The 18,550-nt window shown below is 40.5% G+C and overlaps 1 protein-coding gene across 4 annotated transcripts in view; it reads left to right on the plus strand.

The window, feature by feature from the left end:
- The window catches only part of arhgap42b (Rho GTPase activating protein 42b), a 78,400-nt gene that overhangs the window by 9,533 nt on the left and 50,317 nt on the right, over positions 1–18,550 (plus strand). For all 4 annotated transcript variants that reach the window (XM_030745065.1, XM_030745066.1, XM_030745064.1 and 1 more), the window contains exon 2: positions 17,641–17,736. In XM_030745065.1, the coding sequence (XP_030600925.1) occupies positions 17,641–17,736 (96 nt within the window). The remainder of the gene's footprint in view (positions 1–17,640; positions 17,737–18,550) is intronic.

An 18,550-nucleotide genomic window follows, 5' to 3' on the forward strand; every position in this document is an offset into this window, starting at 1 on the left:
AGCACCCCAGATAAGAGCCCACCTAAATGCTTCATAGAGTTCAGGTAGCACACACATCTAAACATCAAATGCTCAGAAAAGACCTAACCCTAACCCTGAATCTGGATTTTATGTTTGAATTGCTGCAAAGAGGCCACTTCTAAGGAAGAACAACCAGAGGAAGAGAATGGCTTGGGCCAAGGAACACAAGGAATGGACATCAGACCAGTCCTTTAGTCTGATGGGTCCAAATTTGAGGTTTCTGGTTCCAGACTCCATGTCTTTGTAAGACTCAGAACAGGTGAGCAGATGGTTCCTACATGTGTAGTTCCCACCGTGAAGCATGGAGGAGGAAGTGTGATGGTATGGGGGTGCTTTTCTGGTAACACTGTTGATGATTTATTCAAAATCCAAGACACACTTAACCATCATGGCTACCACAACATTCTGCAGCGACAGGCCGTCCCATCTGGTTTGACCTTAGTGGGACCATCATTTGGTTTCCAACAGGACAATGACCCCAAACACTCCTCCAGGCTCTGTAAGGGCTATTTGACCAAGAAAGAGGGAGATGGAGCGCTGCATCAGGTGACCTGGCCTCCACAATCACCTGATCTGAACCCAGCTGAGCTGGTTTGGGATGCGTTGGACCGCAGAGTGAAGGCAAAGCAGCCAACAAGTGCTCAGCACCTCTGGGAACTCCTTCAAGACTGTTGGAAAACCATTTCAGGTGATGACCTCATGAAGCTGACTGAGAGAACGCCCAGAGTGTGAAAAGCTGTGATCAAAGCAGGAGGTGCCGACTTTGAAGAATCTAAAATATAAAACATATTTTGGTTTATTTAACACTTCAAAGTTTACTCCATGATTCCTTATGTGTTCCTTCAGTCTGGATGACTTCAGTAATAATTTACAATGTAGGAAAAAAATAAAAACATTGAATGAGAAGGTGTGTCCAAACTTTTGACTGGTGCAGGGCATACGCTGTTCTAAACCCAGGATTTTAAAATGAATCTCTTACATTTGAGCCTTATACAACTATATTAAGACCTCCCATCTAAAACCATGTTGTATCTGCTAAAAAACATTACTAGAGTTATCATGATCGTGTTACCTACTACAGTTATAATATTAGTTGCAAATGCAAGTTACACTCATTGCTGGATATGTACTGCTGACAGTGCCATTAATGATGTCAGTACGTTCGTCATCATCCACCAATAACAACATATTATCCTTGAATCCCATTTGTGTCTGATGAACACTTAAAAGCCAAAAACAGTCTGATGGAAATTGTTCACTGCAGACGCAGGTGTTGGTTGTGATCTTCAGCTCTCCATCAGTTTTTTTTTTTAATAAAATAAAAATATTAAATTGTGGTTACAAATGTAGTGGGGAGAGTGTATGCTAAGTACACTAGACTGCATGATCTAGTGATTATGACCTGATCAAAAAATCCTGAACAAAAACTAATAGTAAACACTTTAAGTGCCTAACGCCAAACTTTAGTAAAGCTGCCAGTTAAAGTTATTACTTGATACTGCAGCCCAAAGTGTGGATATATTATATGAGGCTTTATTTCGAACAACAGCTGGCAGTGGGAAACCTTTGGTATGCTCCGTGGGTGCAAAGGACTGTGTGCTGGCTCTGATGCACTCCCTCCCCTGCTGGGTGATTGACAGGCAAACGTAATAGTAAGCAGGTGGAAGAGGCCTTACCTGAAGGGCCGCTCTTCCATTACAATCCCTCCAAATGGAATCAAAGTGGCACAATGCACCCTACTGTTGCATCAAAGAGATCTCCCCGTCTCTCATTAAGCTGGGTGCACAAAAGCTTTCCCCTTTGAAGACCTTCTCATCTGAAATCAGCAGTGTCTCACTGACAAGATAAAGTAGCTATGGTGTTTCTCATTGCAGTGTTGATATATAGGCAGAGCGTGAGCTGTCTACCAAAAAAAAGGACATTATTGCAGGATGCACTTTTTTTGTTTGTTTGCCTCAAGGAAGGCAAAGACGTATAGCAAAGTCAGGGAATGTGGCTTGTAAATGTGACACAGTACATCTTAAACTCACTGTGAGTCATTTGGGGAAAATGTAAGCTTGTAGCTATTTAGCACAAACTGAAGACGAGTGCATCGTGGAGCTTTTTAATGTAACACATTTATTCCTGCGACTTAAGGCTTTTAAAAACTTTTCTGCACTAATTTGTGTCAAGGTGTTTCATTAAAACTCCAAAGAATTATTCAGAGGAGCAAAAGCACAACAAGGATGCTGCTTTGTACTCAGTGTTATAATGAGTATGTCAGTCACATTGTGCAGTTAGCTGGGAGTTCAGCGCACAGATGCTGTAAGATGCCTGAACAGCAGGTCAATGGGATACTTTTTTTATACATGTTTCATGAACTTGCAGATATATTTTTGTCTATAAGGAATATGACAACTTTAGACCTTCTTTTTTTTTTTTGCATTTTTGGCCACAGTGGCAGCAGAGGGAGACAGGAAATGGGGGAAAGACACGTGGGCAGGCTGGCGACAGGCTGGGACTCGAACCTGCGCCACCTGCACCACAACGCAGCATATGCACGTGGTTGCCTGTGCCACCACTGAGCCACCCGTGCGCCCCGACTTTTGAACTTCTTTTGAACTTAGTAAGAGCTTCACAAGTTTAGTAGTCATGACCGATGTCTTTGCAATTCGGGTCTAAAAGCTTGACATCCTGGGAGGAATTTTCTTACATTAAGCTGAAGCAACTAGAGCTTGCTAAATGAAATTCAACTAAAATTAAGTAATAATATTTGATTTCCAACTAGGGAAGTTGTTTATTTTTCATAGTTTGGATACTAAAACCCAGGAGGGTTGTTCTGATATCATACATGCAAAAACTTATGTGGTTCAGCCAGACATAGAAGCTATAGTGCATATTAGCTGGTGTGTAGGCACCACCCCAAAACTAAAATTATCTGGACTGCTCTTGCAGAATTTATGAACAAACCTAATATTCAAGTCCTAATAATGAAGTAAGAATGCGCTGTGTTTGCAGGAAGACTTTCCTGCAGTGTTGTCTGTGTTTTGTCAGGCGCTGTTGGCAAATGGAAATTGGTAGTATGTGGTTGCCCTGGAGATGAGATAAAGGTTGTACCCAAGGGGTTTTGTTGTGCGATGACTGACAGCCATAGTCTTCTCTTATATCTCTCACGCTGGGCACTAACTGGCAAAGCTTTTCCATCCAGTAATGTCTTGCCTGGGTGGTCGGAGCTCTGCTCTTTGATTAAAACCTGTACAAGAGGATGGTACGCAATCCTGTTGTTCCTTCAGTTAGCCTTTACTGCATCCCCACTCTGAGAAGAATCATTACTGCAAGCCAGATACTGTTATAGGAAAATTGCATGCAGAGTGAGCTAAGATATAAAATCAGGCAGTATTATTGTAAGGTGTTGAATGTATTAATGAAGTAAAATTTCAGAATTGCGTTGCTTCCCTTTTCCACCTTTGTTACTCAGGCAACAGTGGTTTCTTTGTCTTATTTCACTGTTTTGCTTCATGTTGTTTGTAAAACATTCCTGATTGGAGCCTTATTAAAGTTATGCTTGCCCCTCTCGTTACTTCCTTGAAAAACAAAGCTCTGTTTCGTCACACATATTGAAAGCAGAATGCACCAAATTCCTGCTTCTGACAGAAGAGATGTATTGGAATAAGATGAAATATTAAGGGAACCACAGGGACTGTAGTTCCAATGTACCTAAGGTGTCCTTTATTCCATAATTTGGAAATAGTATTACATGTGATGTTTCTTATTATATTTTCTTAATATGGCCCAGAAAAAAACTGGAGTTGTGAAGATTTTACATTTTTTCGTATTTACTACCAGTCCGTTATGCATTTGATCCAGGCTATAACTGCCTTAATTATTCATAGCATACATTCAACAATGGGCTGACAGCATTTCTTAGAGTTTTGGATACTGATTGATAAATGATGGCTTCACAAAGTTGGTGCAGATTTATAGGCAGCACCTTCATGAATCTAGTGACTGTGGAGGGGTAGCAAACTCAGTTTGTCTATGATTTATGTGACACAGCACATTATGCTGCTGAAAGTGGCCACTGGATGATAACAGCATTGTTCTCATAAAGAGATGGACAAACTGAGGACTGGTGTCGAGAGAACCACCTTCTGCTCAACGTCAGCAAAACAAAGGAAGTGATTGTGGACTTCAGCAGGAAGCAGCAGAGGGACTGCCATCCACTTCTTATCAATGGTGCTGAGGAGGAAAGAGTGGACACTTTCACATTCTTGGGAGTGACCATCTCACAGGACCTGTCCTGGACTCATCACATTAACATCACTGTGAAGAAGGCCAGACAGCGTCTCTACCTCCTCAGGCAGCTGAGAGACTTCAAGCTGCCACTCAAGGTGCTCAGGAACTTTTACACCTGCACCATCGAGAGCATCATGTGTGTGAGCATCACCACCTGGATGGGAAACTGCATTAAAGAGGACTTCATGGCCCTTTAAAGGGTGGTTCGTTCAACTGAACGGACCATCAGAACCACCCTCTCCGACCTGCAGCACATTTACACCAAGCAGTGCAGGTTAAAGGCTATGAAGATCCTTAAACAGCCCAACCACTCCGGACACTCTCTCTTCTCCCTGCTCCCATCAGGCCGGCGTTACCACTGCCTGAGAACTAAGACTGAAAGGTTGAAGAAGAGTTTTTATCCACAAGCCGTCCGTCTGCTCAACTCTGAGCCCTAAACTGCACTATTATGCACAGTGTAAATTATTCCATTCTGTTTGACTTGGACTATACCATGCCATGCACTTACTGACACGGCTGCAATAACGTACGCTTGTGTAAAAACCAAGGACTAGAATTTTATATTTTCACCGTAGATATTTATATATCCCCACTCGCCCTGCGGTCTTTGTCCTCCAAGCTCGGGTCCTCTACAAGAGGCCTGGGAGCTTGAGGGTCCTGTGCAGTACCTTAGATGGTCCTACAACTTAACTCTTCTGGACAGAGATCTCAGATGTCGTTCCTAGGATCTGCTGCCCTGAGTGTTCCAATTACCTCCAGGACCACTGTTACCTTCACCTTCCACGTCCTCTCTAGCTCTTCTAACCCCTAACCCTCAGGGGCATCTCTGCACAGCCTGCAGCTGGGGTCTTTCCTGGTGTGGTAGCTGACATTAAATAAACCATAAAAAAAGAGGCTCCATTTTAACAGCTTCTTTTCCACAGCTGTGCTTCACTCTGTCACGGTTGCTAGGCTACAGGAACAACGCTGAGGTAAGGGCGGGTGACTCAGATATGAAGGCTACACTGTCCAGTGTCACAGCCACTCTCTGGCCTTTTGCAGTCTTCGCGGCCTCTGAAGGAGGGGGCAGCCCCTGAATTTGGACACAGTTTATCTCCCTGGTTGACCTCTTCAAGTGGTTAGCCAAGGGTGTGAGTCTTCACACACCTTTCTGCAGCTCCGATAGCTCGATAACTTCCCTTTGTTTTGCCTTGATCTTAGCCTCTAGTGTTCTTTACCACGGAGGGTACTGCTCCTTGTGGATGTTCATCTTATAGCCAAGCATCTCAAAGATCATTGTTGCTTTGGTATAGATCAGCTGGTTGGTTTCAGTGATGGTCACAGTAGTGCTGCATCACCAAGGAGATGCTCTGCCCCTACTCCTGGTCTGCGTTGGACTTACCGTTAGTCGAGATGTCAGGTTTTGAAGAATCCATAGGTCCCACATCCTCATCATGTAACCCTTTTCACTGGGGTTACAGCATAGTAGCATTTCAACAGTTCCCTACGCTCGTCTCTTGGATAGATAAAATAAACGTGCGTTTATTATGGCAGGAAAAGACAGAATTCCTCAAATATTCACACCAGGATAGGAAGGGTTTCTCCTCGGTTTGAATCCAGGATGCCTTACCACTAGCCACCATGCAGCTAATGATACTATAGTTTTATAGTTGTGTTGTTTATGTGCCCACTGTAGCCTCAGTTTTTCTAATCTTAGCTGACAGCAGCCTGTCAGATACCAGTAGCCATGCAGCGGTCTTGAAGTCTCTTGACCCGTCTTTTAATTCTTTAGTGAAGTTCAGCAGATTCTCTTGACCGTGTCTGCATACCAAATGCATTGAGTTTGCACAGGTGAAACAGTGTCCAGTGAGTCTATGCATATAAATGCAGAATGGCAAAGTAAACACTGGCATTCAACCCAGTAAAGTCCCTGAAGCTGTGAATTTTTGCTTGCATTGTTCTGACTAAAAGTATTGAATATATAGCCTGGAATCTGTGATACTGATTATGCCTCTGCTGCTTACCTAAGGTTAAAGAAATTAAGCTGTTCATATATCTTCCTTCCTACTGATTCTCTTTCCATTTATCTTTGCTACTGCTGCTTTTGGTGGGGCAGTTTATTTGCAAATGGTCCAGCAAAGTTTTCTGCAATACACATTTAATGACCACAGGGTCAAAGTCATTTGTGCCAATTCAGATCTTAGTAAATAATGCATTTCATAGAAAATAAATACAAAAACAGAAAAGAAAGAAAATAGCATAATTGTTGTGCTAGGCCTATTTTAACCATTGGCCAAATTAGAATGTGGTACATTCATTTTCACATTGAGGTACAGTTATAACAGAATCTCACCAGAAAGACTCGTCATGCCGGTAATGTATAGCATATTAAAACCTTCCTCTTCCTGTTCTTTCTGCTGCTCCCTTCAGGGGTTGCCACAGTGAATCATCTGCTTCCATCTCCATCCTTCTCTGTCATGCCAACCCTCTGCATGTCTTCCTTCTCTGCATCCATGAACCTCCTCTGTGGTCTTCTTCTTTTCCTCTTGCCAGACAGCTCCATATTCAATATCCTTCGCCCACTATACCCACTATGCTTCCTCTGCACATGTCCAAACATCTCAACATTGCCTCTCTGACTTTGTCTCCAACTTTGTTGGTCAACCTGAGCTGTCCCTCTGATATACTCATTTCTAATGGTCACTCTCAATGAAAATCTTAGCATCTTCAGCTCTTCCACCTCCAGCTCTTTTTGTCAGTGCCATCGACTCCAAACATCCACCGTAGCAGCTCTCACTGCCATCTTGCGAACCTTCACTTTCAAACTTCCTGCCATCGTTCTGTCACAGATCATTCCTGGAACTTGACTCCACCCACTCCACCCACTGTCCATTGCTTTGTGTTGTTGACGCCAGGTCTTTAAACTCATCTCCCTTCACTTTCTCTACTCCTTGCAGCTCACTTGGTTATAACTGCCTCTGTCTCATTCGCACATATTTATGTATATTAAAACCAAATATAGTTCATTATAATATCTCAAGTGTAAATCTGACATTTAAGGAAATGTAAATAATATCGGAAACAAGTAAAGAAATCTGTTAGATCAATCCTCATCATGCACGGCTATAAAAAGCTCTGTCAGTCACATCACCTATAAATATAACAGCAGTACACTTTTGTTTTAAAGAGCCGTGGAATCAGGTTTGTTATATAGACCTTCATTATTGTTTCCCTAAATAGCCGTTACTTTCTTTTCTTATGTGCCCCCGTAATTCATAACGCAGCTGCAGATATTGAACCGTGAGCTCGACTGCTTTGCTAGTAAAAACAATACATGCTTTTTATTAATCGCCCACCTCTGCTTTCTTTTCCAGTATAATTAAGGTGAGTGAGTAATGAGCCAAAGTATTGTAATTTCTGTAAGCTGCTCAGAAATAGAACACAAAAGTGTCGTCAGTCTTCTGAACTCATTTCTGCCCCAACCGCCGTGCCAACTACGTAGCTCATGACACATAAATGCTGTCAAAGCCTGTTGTGGGCAATAGCTTTAAAATGTTCTTTTCATTAAAGCCAAAACACATCATACCATTATTTCCGTAGCCTTCCTCCTGTGGCAGTGAGCAATGTTTATTAGGTAAAATACCTGAAACTGGTGGTTTGACAAAGGTTGAAGTCCCAGAAATTTTTGCACCTTTTCAGAGAAACCTTGAAAGTCTTGAGCTGCTTTATACTCGTGTTGTTTCTGAGGTATAGCTTTGATCAGATATGTAACATGAATACTAACGCTGAAAGTATCCTATTTTGTCTCACTTTCATGAATGTAATTGTGTTTTTTTTCTACAAAATTCATTCAAACTCCCTCTTTTTAAGAAAAGTAGCCAATCTTTTTAAATGTTTAATATTTCCCATGAGCAGCCCATAACTCTGTGATTAAAGAGCAAGAAATCAATACAGATCGACCGCTTCATATTTACTTTTGATAATATAAAATTTTACAAAGTCTGCCCCGACTCTTTCATTTGGTATTAAGCCAAAGTCTGTGAAGTCAACTCAAGGCAATTTATTTGTGGGGGCAAAATTACATGCAATGGTTTACAGAGATATGAAACATAAAAACACATTCAAAAGAAGAAACGAAATACAATCATCAACATATCAAAGAGAAAGAAATGAAAAGCAGAAATTATAACTACTGAAGCACAATAAGCTAAATAAAACCTGTTGAGCAGAGAGAATGAGAGAGAGCTCCAGTGAGAAAACATGCTTGCAAATAAAAGTCATAGCAGCTGCGTAATTAACATTTCTCTCCACCATTACGAAACCACTGGACTGAGTAATAGAACATTACCTTTCTGAATGATAGAAACCACCATTTCCTGTTCTCAGCCTCGAGCTCTTCTGAACCTACGTGATTTCTGATTCCAGTTTTTCTGAGCTGAGGGAGGATTTAGTATTGTTCAAATAAAAGTACATTTGTTCTATACCCGTTATGATTACTCAAGATGTGGCCGAACCTGCTGATGTGTATAGTTCTAAGGCATCACTATGAAAACCAATTACCTGCTCAAATATTATTCAGCTATCATTATTAAGCAAAAGGCACCTTTATTTCTCTGAAAGTTTCTTGAAAGTATCCACAGACTTTGCTTCCCTAATATTCTGCCCGTTTGCCTGTGGAATATCTAATGAGGTAATACTTTGGTGATATTCCTGAGATGAAAGGCACGTTAATGTGGGGCTTTATGCTCAGTCACTCCAAAATAAGCATGACTCTTAACTTCTGCTTTTATCCTGCAAGTTTACTCGCTAAATGAGCGCCTTGCGTTTCATCTGAGTTAAATAAGTTACCTTGTAGCACCCAGTGCTACAGTTCAGTACATGTTGTTGTGCGCCCTTTGCATTACTATGGTAATAAATACTGCAGCAGTATCAGACTGATACACCTGACTTTGCGACACCCCAAGAAACGTCATTAGACTCCTGATCTCCACAGCTGATAAAGAATTAGAGATATTTAAGGAAAGAACACGATCAGAAAAGGCACCATGTACTCGTGATGGTGAGTGAAGTAATCAACCGTGTCAAAGGCTAAACATAAAATAAGGACATCATAGGTGTGAGTCTCAGAGCTCTTATCTTGTTGTGGTTGATCTGAGTGTTATAATGTGCCCAGCAGCCAGACTGGAGCAGATTAGGACTGGCTTTATTTAATACATTTCCAATAAAAGGAAGCTTTGATTTGGATCTTAGTTACTCAGGGTAGTACTGTTGAGCTTTGACTTCTATAGACGGCTTGAATGCAGAGGTAAAGTCTAGAAATATAGATAAAAAAAGGCACTTTATTTATATGCATTTATGCATTTTACAGCTGTACCGTTATGTTAAAGACAGGAGAAAATTTGCTGACGGTTTTGGGTGTTTACCTCAAGGCAGACAAAGAATTTGGGGGTTAATATTGTCTCTGATATCTGATATCTTTCTGTTGATAAAGGATGGTGTATTCCTCACATTTTTTTCAGAGGTGTGATGTTCCTCATCTCCAGAGAACAATATTATAGGGTTGCTTTTATTTTGACCAATTATGTTTCAGAAATAATTTCTTGGGGCTTTTCTGAGCGCTTTGTTACAAGATGCAACACTTTCTTTATAAGCTCGAAGATGTACTTCTAATTGAGTTTTTCTTCATCTCCTCTCGGCTATTTTGCAGATCCTTTTGAGCTCCTGGATAGAGGTGCTCAACCGTGGGGGTGATTTAAAAGAACACTTGATTGACATAATTAAATCTAATATATTAATTAAAGTGCTATTCCTTGTTAAGCGTATCATCAGCTGAAGTGTTAGTATTAATTTTGATGGTTGAGAAAATGAGTTCAGAGAGGTTCAGTTTGGTGGAGCTACAGTATAAAAGAGCCTTTTCTTCATACCTGTCTTCTGGTTTTGACCACAGGAAAAGAAATATCACCAAAAACACACTTCAGGTACAGCGTGAGTAAAATATATAGCGATATGTACAGGATGGATTAAACTCAGAACTCTGAACATGCTCATCAGGAGGCTCATTAACCAAAAAAATCCTGGGACTTTTGGGTCATTGCTGATATAAAACAAACCAAAAATAATTTAATCAAAGCAGATTTTTAAAGTCCATTATTTTAGAGGATTCTGGTTTTTAGTTCATTAATTTTAGTATTGAGGACACTTAGTTTTGCAGATGAAGGACTAAGAGTAGCAAAATCATTCTCTTTAGACACAAGCTTAATAATTAACACAAAAAAGTAAAGACCAACAATCTTGTCATATATTTAAAGTTGCCTTTCGATGGGTTTTGATGATGGCTGCAACATTGTTTGGTTTTGTAGAGGTGGGGCCAGTCTGAGCATCGGAGTTAAAAGATCATCCATTATTGATGGTCCTGTGAGCACGCCCAGACAACTACAGCACGGTATTGATCTGAAATCTACAGTTTTAGAGTCAAAGTGGGGATGATAGGAGCACATCAATGGCACAGTATATTCTCTGAGTTCCTCTCAGTGCAGCTTCTGCAGCATTTAGTGGTCCGACAAACTTAAGACAGTATATCTTTATGAACACCTCAGTGTGCAGTCTCAGTGAGTAGAAGTTTCTTATTCTCTTTATAAAATACAGGGAAACTGAGTAAATCAGCTGTTAGGGTTAGAAAAATACTTGCTCACAAATATCACATTATTCTTTAGTTATCAGTGCATCCAAGAAATTTATGTTCCTGTGAAGATGAGCACTTTTTAAAGGCCTATTTCCACTTTTTAGGATAAACTGTTTTATGTTTTATGGCCTGTCCAGCATCCTCATACATGCAGATTATAGCAGAAAATGAAAAATCAGTAATTATGTAACTTGATGACCTTCTGTTTTTATTGTATTAAGGAGAATTCAGATCCTTCCTAAGGAGCTAAATTCAAAGCTCTTCTGAGTATTAGCACAAACAGTATGAAAGCATGTAATTCTAAACCAATAAATGGCATTTACACTTGGAACCTGTGAAACAGATGGCAATAACAGTGCTTAATGAGTCTCATATTACATGAACACAGTGTCAGATACATATACTGTATCTGTGTCTATCTTTTACCTTTGAGAGTTTTTTTTAGGTAAAGACTTTTGAAGAGAGAATAATTAATGTAAGAACCAATTAGTGAGTCATTGTCAACAATGGATATGAGAACACTGCATAATTTGAACTGAGTGGGCTGGCAAATAAAATGTCTCGTTTTGCTTTTAATTATAAATCCAAAAGAAAGTTGAAATATTCCAAATCTTCACTCTATTATTAAAACTTCACCTCAGCAGGCCCGCACTTTAACGTTTACATAACTGGGATATGAAACAAATTTGTGTCAGCTGCACAATAAAAGCAGAGTAAAAACAAAAACTGCAGGCAGCAACGAGCACTTCGGCGGGGCTAAGTCCCCCAGAACAACTTGATGTGATCATAAGAAGAAAGTGTGGCTTTTTCAATTGGCTGTAATGGTTTAGAAAATTTAAAATCCACCTGATAATGCTTCTGAGGCTGAGAGTGAAGATTATCGGAGCTAGTTTTGGTCAATTAGGCTGACATGACTGGGTAACATAGCTTGATCTTGGTTCCCCCGCACTGTTACCAGATACAGAGCACTAGTAATTATAGGCAGACATATTGGAAGTTATTAGGAAACCCCCCTTTTTTTGTCTAAAATATCTGATATGATCACTTCCAAAAACCCATCATGGTGGCAACAAAAAGACTAAACAATGCTTTAAAAGGGGACAAATGTGTAATTTCTCCAGTGGTACGAGTGGTGAGAGTTCTGTACCAAATTTCTTTGCACTGTTTGCTGCTAATGTGGGTGACAGAGCTACAATTTACCAATTTTCCTTAAATGCTCGACGTGCAGGCTATATGTGCTGGTGGGCAACGTACTGCATGCAGGTCAGTGGGTCCACAGCTGTCCACCTGCCAGGTGTGAAGTGGATCAGCGGACAAGTTGAGAATGCTGCCACGTGTATACAGAGATTGTGTCCATTCATAACATGGCTGCACAGCTAATTGGAGCTATCAGGGTTCTCTACAATCGTGAATCAAATAACACGAGTGAGTGATTGAAGCCATTCTTTACAGAGCATATAAAAGTACTAAATATTGTCTTTCACTTGTTATAATTTCTGGGTTCTTATTTAACTTAGGCTCAGTCAGAGAGCTCTCCTCTTTTTGCTGCTTTTTGTGGATGTGCTTCCTCGTCTCCGGTCTCCTCTGTCTGTGTCAGCCTTTGTGGAAATCCCTCCCCCGACACACAGAGTGGAGTGGAGCAGTACTGGCAACAGAAAGATTTTACCAGAAATACGAGCACCACTCACCTAAATGACTCCATACTCGAAAGTGCACTTGGGTCTGCAGCAATTCCCTCAGTCAGTCTGAAGAAGATCGGGTGAATGATTGTGGAGTAAACCAAAGAACACTCAGAGATATGCAGGGGTTCATGGATTCATTGAGAAGCTAAACTTGTGTAAGGTTTGGCTGTGCCAAAAAAACATTTTTTCATAAAAGCCAGTATGCTGTAAATTGACGTGGATCATGAAACAAAGTAGAATAAAGTGCCTGCTCCCAGCTGGTGCTCAGGATTACAAACCTTTCACCTGTCAGGTTGACGGGGTGTCGTAGGTTCTTACAGCAGAAGAAGGAAAGTAAGAAGATGATTAAGAACACTTCCGTCTGGTGTCTGTGCAGCTTCCCAACTTGGCCCACAATTATGAGTGAGTCATGCACTTGGTTAGCTATACGGACGTCATCACTGTAGTTACTTTGAACCTTTCATTAAATATAAAACCCGCTACATTTCTTTCCTCCTTGTTATTTCTGTTGTAACTATAATCAGATCCTCTCTTGAACCAAGCGCCTGGTTTCATCAGCCCTCCCACCAAGAACCTCGGTGTCATCTTTGACCAACATCTCAAAGCTCATCCAGTCCTGTTTCCTTCACCTTGGAAATATTGCATAAGGCATCATTCATCAATCATCTGGAGCGTTTAGTGCACACTTTAATTTCCTCCTGCCTCACTTTTTACATGCATCTCTCAGTCCTCCGTAGCTCGTCTCCAATTGGTGCAGAACTCAGCGGCAAGGCTGCTAAAAAAAAAACTAGCCAGCGTTCACATATCATCCCCTATTCTTGCTTCCCTTCACTGGCTTCCAGTGAAATTCAGAATCCACTTTAAAATCCTGATATTAACATATAAAGCTCTACACGGAGAGGCCCCTGCTTTATATATCAGAGTTACTGAGACCTTATCACTGCAGCCAGCCTCTCCAATCCTCTAACCAGAGTCTCCTACCTGTTCCACACTCTTAATTTTAAAACCAGAGGCGACCGTGCGTTTGAGGCTATGGCACCCAAACGCTGGAACAGCCTTGCTCAGCCTATCAGGTCGGCTGATTCTGTGATTCCTGAAAACACATTTTTATAGGTTAGCGTTCCCTTAATCTGTTCCCTTTAGTTTGAAGCTATTTGCGTGTTTGGAAGTGTGGATGTTGGAATGAATGTCTGAACATATGGTTGATTATGTGTTTGTATGTTTGTGACATGTATCCTTATGTATGGATTTTCTTTGGACTGTGAGTCATTTTGTATCTCTATGCTCTGAAAAGTGCTATAGAAATAAAGTTAATATTATTATTAAAGTTATCACTCTAGCATGGATATCTCTGGTTTATATTGGACATCTGTATTCCATTAGTTGTATTAGCGATGGAAAACGGATTTTAATTAAGTGCTGTTTGTTTTTGTCTCTTCCTGTACAGCAGTTAGAACTTACCTGGTGTATATGTGAAGGTCTGTATGCTTTTTATTGTGTGACAATATGGAGAATTTCTTTTAGGTCTCATCCAAGCTGTTACTTGAGAGAGGAAAAGGTGTCTGAAACAATAGTCAGCTGCTAGTTGATGTTGCCTAATTGGGGAAGTTAAGTACACTATTTCATTCTCCACAGAAATCTTTGAAACCAAATGACAAGACATGCAGAAAAATATAAATATAAAGGTACATTAATCAGCTATTCCATATTATCAGTGGCACTATTTTTTTAAGAAGGAGCAAAAGTAAAGCTGGTGGTGTCTCGAGGTGTCTGTGCCTGTTTTGTTCTTTTCTTTATTCTGTGGATCAAAGAGAAATAAAGTGGGAGGTTTTATATAAGGCAGGTAAGGTTCAGGAAATGATGACCGAGTCATTTTTTCCCACAGAGGGCATTCTTGAGTGGACATGTTACACTCTGGTTGACTCATCAGTCTGAACAAAGAGCAATTGCTCTTGGCCAGTTCTGGCTCATTGCTATTAAGTCAAAGGTTTGAAAAAAAAAAAACTTTACAAGATAAGTAAACTTGTTTAAACACTTTTATTTTGTTCACAAAGATTTCCAAGGGTCTTTGTGTTGCGCACACACAGAGCTTACAGCTCTGCTGCCTGCTGCTCTAACAAGGTGAGCCTTGTAGCACAACTTGTTTGACTACAGCTTGAATCAATTTTCTTTCTTATTTGGACCAGTTCACGTGCTGTGGTGCAGTGATTTGTTTCTGATTGCCACATTTTTAAATATGCCTTGGATCTGTCTCGGACTTCAGCATGCAGGATCTTGGATACTGTTGAATAAACAGGCTATTCAACATGCCAAACTAATAAAATAGTGCTATGCTTCTCACACACACACACACACACACACACACACACACACACACACACACACACACACACACACACACACAAATCCCAGCTCGAGTCCTCTACCAGAGGCCTGGCAGCTTCAGGGTCCTGTGCAGTATCTTAGCTGTTCCCAGGACTGTCCTCTTCCGGACAGAGATCTCGGATGGAGCCATTCTCCCACGTTTGGGGGTCACTGCCCCGAGTGTTCTGATTAACATGGGGACCACTGTTACCTTCACCTTCCACATCCTTTCCAGCTCTTCTAGTATTGCAACGTCTTTCACTACGACCTTTTTCCTCTGCTTGTCCACCACTACCATGTCCGGTTGGTTAGCCATCACAAGTGCCATCACAGGATCTTAGCTCTGTTATTCTCTACCACATGCGGGGGCGTATCCCATTTTGATTAATTAATTAAGATTAATGAGCAGGTCCCAGAAGAAACCATGTAAGCCCAAGCCATGACGTTACCTCCACTGTTTCACAGAGGAACTAGTATGTTTGTGATCATGAGCAGATCCTTTCTTTCTCCAAACTTTAGCCTTTCCATCACCTTGGTAAAAGTTCATCTTTGTCTCATCAGCCCATAAAACTTCTTTTTCTGAGGCTTGTCTCTGAGCTTCTTGGCAAATTGCAGCCCGGCCTTCCTGTTGTTCTTGCATCTTCTGGTGAAGCCTCTGTACTTTAGTTCATGAAGTCTTCTGCAAATAGTAGCTTGTGATACCTTCTTTTTCTGTGGACTACTGTTCCACATCTGTTACTTAGTACATCAGTGATGACTTTCTTCTTCAGGACACTCCAGACAGTCGTACTGGTCATGGCTAATGTTTGCACGATCTTCTCTCAGCTTCACAATTGCTTGCATTCCACCCACAGACAGCTCTCTGGTTTTCATGTTGGTTGTTCCTCTAACTATAAATGCACAGTCTGCACAGGCAAAACCCAAATCTGAAACTGAGTGTAGACAATCAGCGCTATTGATTGTTTGAATAATCAGTGTAACAGGGCACACCTGGACATCAACACACACCTGTTAGTCACATGTTTCAATACTTTAGCTCACAAGAAAAATTGCTGGGTTCAGACAAAACTGTGTATCAGATCCAGATGTAAATACCTGGGAATAAAAACTGAGATGTTGATCTTTTGTCTCATATTCATCTTTTAATGTCAAACTCAAATGTTGTCAGTCTACAGCAAAAAATAAAGGGACTGGCCTCACTGTTCCAATACTTAGTATATGTAAAAATTACTATTTAATTCTCCTTTTGTGTTGTTAAATAATTGTGACTTCATTAAAACCCACATACCGTTTAGATTTTTCCATTGACAGTCACATGGACTCATGTTTTCTTAGCTGGAAGGTTTTGGAATACAAAAAGATAAAATATTCTCTCTGCAAGTCGTCAAATGTTACAAAAATGAACACTTGATCAAAAGTTAAGCCCCAGAATACAATAAAAATCATAGATTTATGTATACATTTAGTGAGAGTATCCAAAGGTGGAATTTTTCTTATGATTTATACTCTCTATGTGGGCTTTATCCTTTTTGACACAAAGGTTAGGCAGTTCATCTGGGCTTATTTTTTTCTGGACAGATCCAAGTAATATGATCAACAGACAGGTAATAAAGTAAATATGGCTGATATTGCAGTTGTATGTCAGTGGGCATGTACATGGACAGACAGCAGATCATAAAAGTGCATTTTGCTGCTCTTCTGCTATCAGAAATTGCCAAGCCAGAGTTTTCCAATGTTGTGCTTACAGTTAATGAAAAACGTATTAAATATAAGAAGAAAATGGGTTTTCGTATCTACATAGAAGTATGAGGGCCTCCTACGGATGTAAGAAAGCTCTCCAAGAAGAGTGAAGGCTGTTTTAATTTAGGCCTTAGTTTAGGTTGTGTATGTAGCTTATTTTATTTGAGGTGGGTCAGGGTTACTGTATTTGTCATTGTTTGTTGTAATTTTTAAAATAGAAACCAGTGAGAGGTTCGTTTTAAAAGACCCGTCTTTTTCTCTTTTGAATATTTACTGTTGCCCATTAATAAGACAAAACTGGGCCTATTTATATACTGGTTTATTCTGAGGTAGCTATGGTGCCCGGGGAAATAATTACTTGCAACTTGGCAATAATTAAAAGGATGGTTATCTTAGCACGATGGTACAACCATATGAATTTTCCGTCATTAGAATGTCCACGTGTCAGTCTCCACTTACAGAATTTGTAACTGTTGCCCTGGGTTCTGCTTTTGTTTCCGCTTTGACAACAAGTTCTGGGAGCAAAACTTTGGCACCTTTTACCAGGTGTTACAAAATCGATTTCCACTTATTTGTGTGGGAAGGCTGTTGCCCATAACTGGTGAAAAGATCTGTTAGATCTGAACTACAAGTGCAACAACAGAGCAGGAACCGGATGAGGAGCATGTTTTGTATGAAGTGTGTCCCCTTTTCAGTGACATGCATCTGCTTGTTCCCAGTTTGTAAAAGTGGGAAAGCAAACATAATAAAATCCAGTTTTATATATGGTTATTGTATGTCGTCCAAGGAGGTTACATTAAATTTACATTCATATACATGACATTTTTCTGCCTGCTGCACTATAAAATTTGTGTCTTCTGTGTTTTCATCCGATGCTCTGACCCTCTGATTTTCCAGATCTTTCTGCTGCCGTCCAGAAGTTCTCCCAGTCCCTGCAGGAGTTCCAGTTTGAGTGCATAGGTGATGCAGAGACAGACGATGAGGTGAACATTGGTAAGTTCAGTTCAGGATTGCATCCTGCTGCTGTTTCATCTCTTATTTCATATCAATCAGAGTTTTTTTTTGTTAAGCTTTTTACAGGAAAACAATTGGCCGTGTCCACGTGCGTCCTGAAGGTTATTGTCTGCTCAAAATATTAATTTATAATTAAGCTTTTATATCAGTCTAAGTAATTAATGAAGAAGAAAAACATTGTGACATTTGTAATAGAGCTAATTTTTTTTCCAGATAAAATTCTGCACGCTCTTCGAGTGGGTCTTGGCTTTGTGTATGGATCTTAAGCTTGTCTGCTGTGCATGTATAATTAATGTTATTGATTTGCTTATGATGCTTTTCCTGCATCTTTTCAAGCCTATAAGAGATCAAAGGGACTAATTGTGATCAGTGTCAGAGATTAATGGAGGTGCAAACCTCCGAGCCTCCAACAGGAATATGAAAGCAGCTGTGCAGAGGGCCTCGTTGGCTCTAATGGGCATGGCTCCCAGTTTGGCCTCCTCTTCCTCTTTGGTTTTTTTTGCACTTCTCATTATTCCCAGCTTGAGTCCTTCACTCTGTGGAGCTGTACACTGTTGAATTACTGTCCATCTGTGAGGGCTAGACTGGATATCGACCTCCTCTACTGGCTGTAATGTTCATCTGAATGCAAAATGAATAGTCCTTTTTTTTTTTTTTTCCCTCTCGAAGCTGTTTTTACTGTGTGATGGCCATGGGTGCAGGAGACCAATTATATTTATTGGAAAAATCCACACCAAATCTAAACCTCATTAGAATCAAGCACACTTTAATTAGAGGCCCTTCCCTTGACTTC

The sequence above is a fragment of the Archocentrus centrarchus genome, chromosome 13 (assembly GCF_007364275.1).
Source record: "Archocentrus centrarchus isolate MPI-CPG fArcCen1 chromosome 13, fArcCen1, whole genome shotgun sequence".
Classification (NCBI taxonomy): Eukaryota; Metazoa; Chordata; class Actinopteri; order Cichliformes; family Cichlidae; genus Archocentrus; species Archocentrus centrarchus.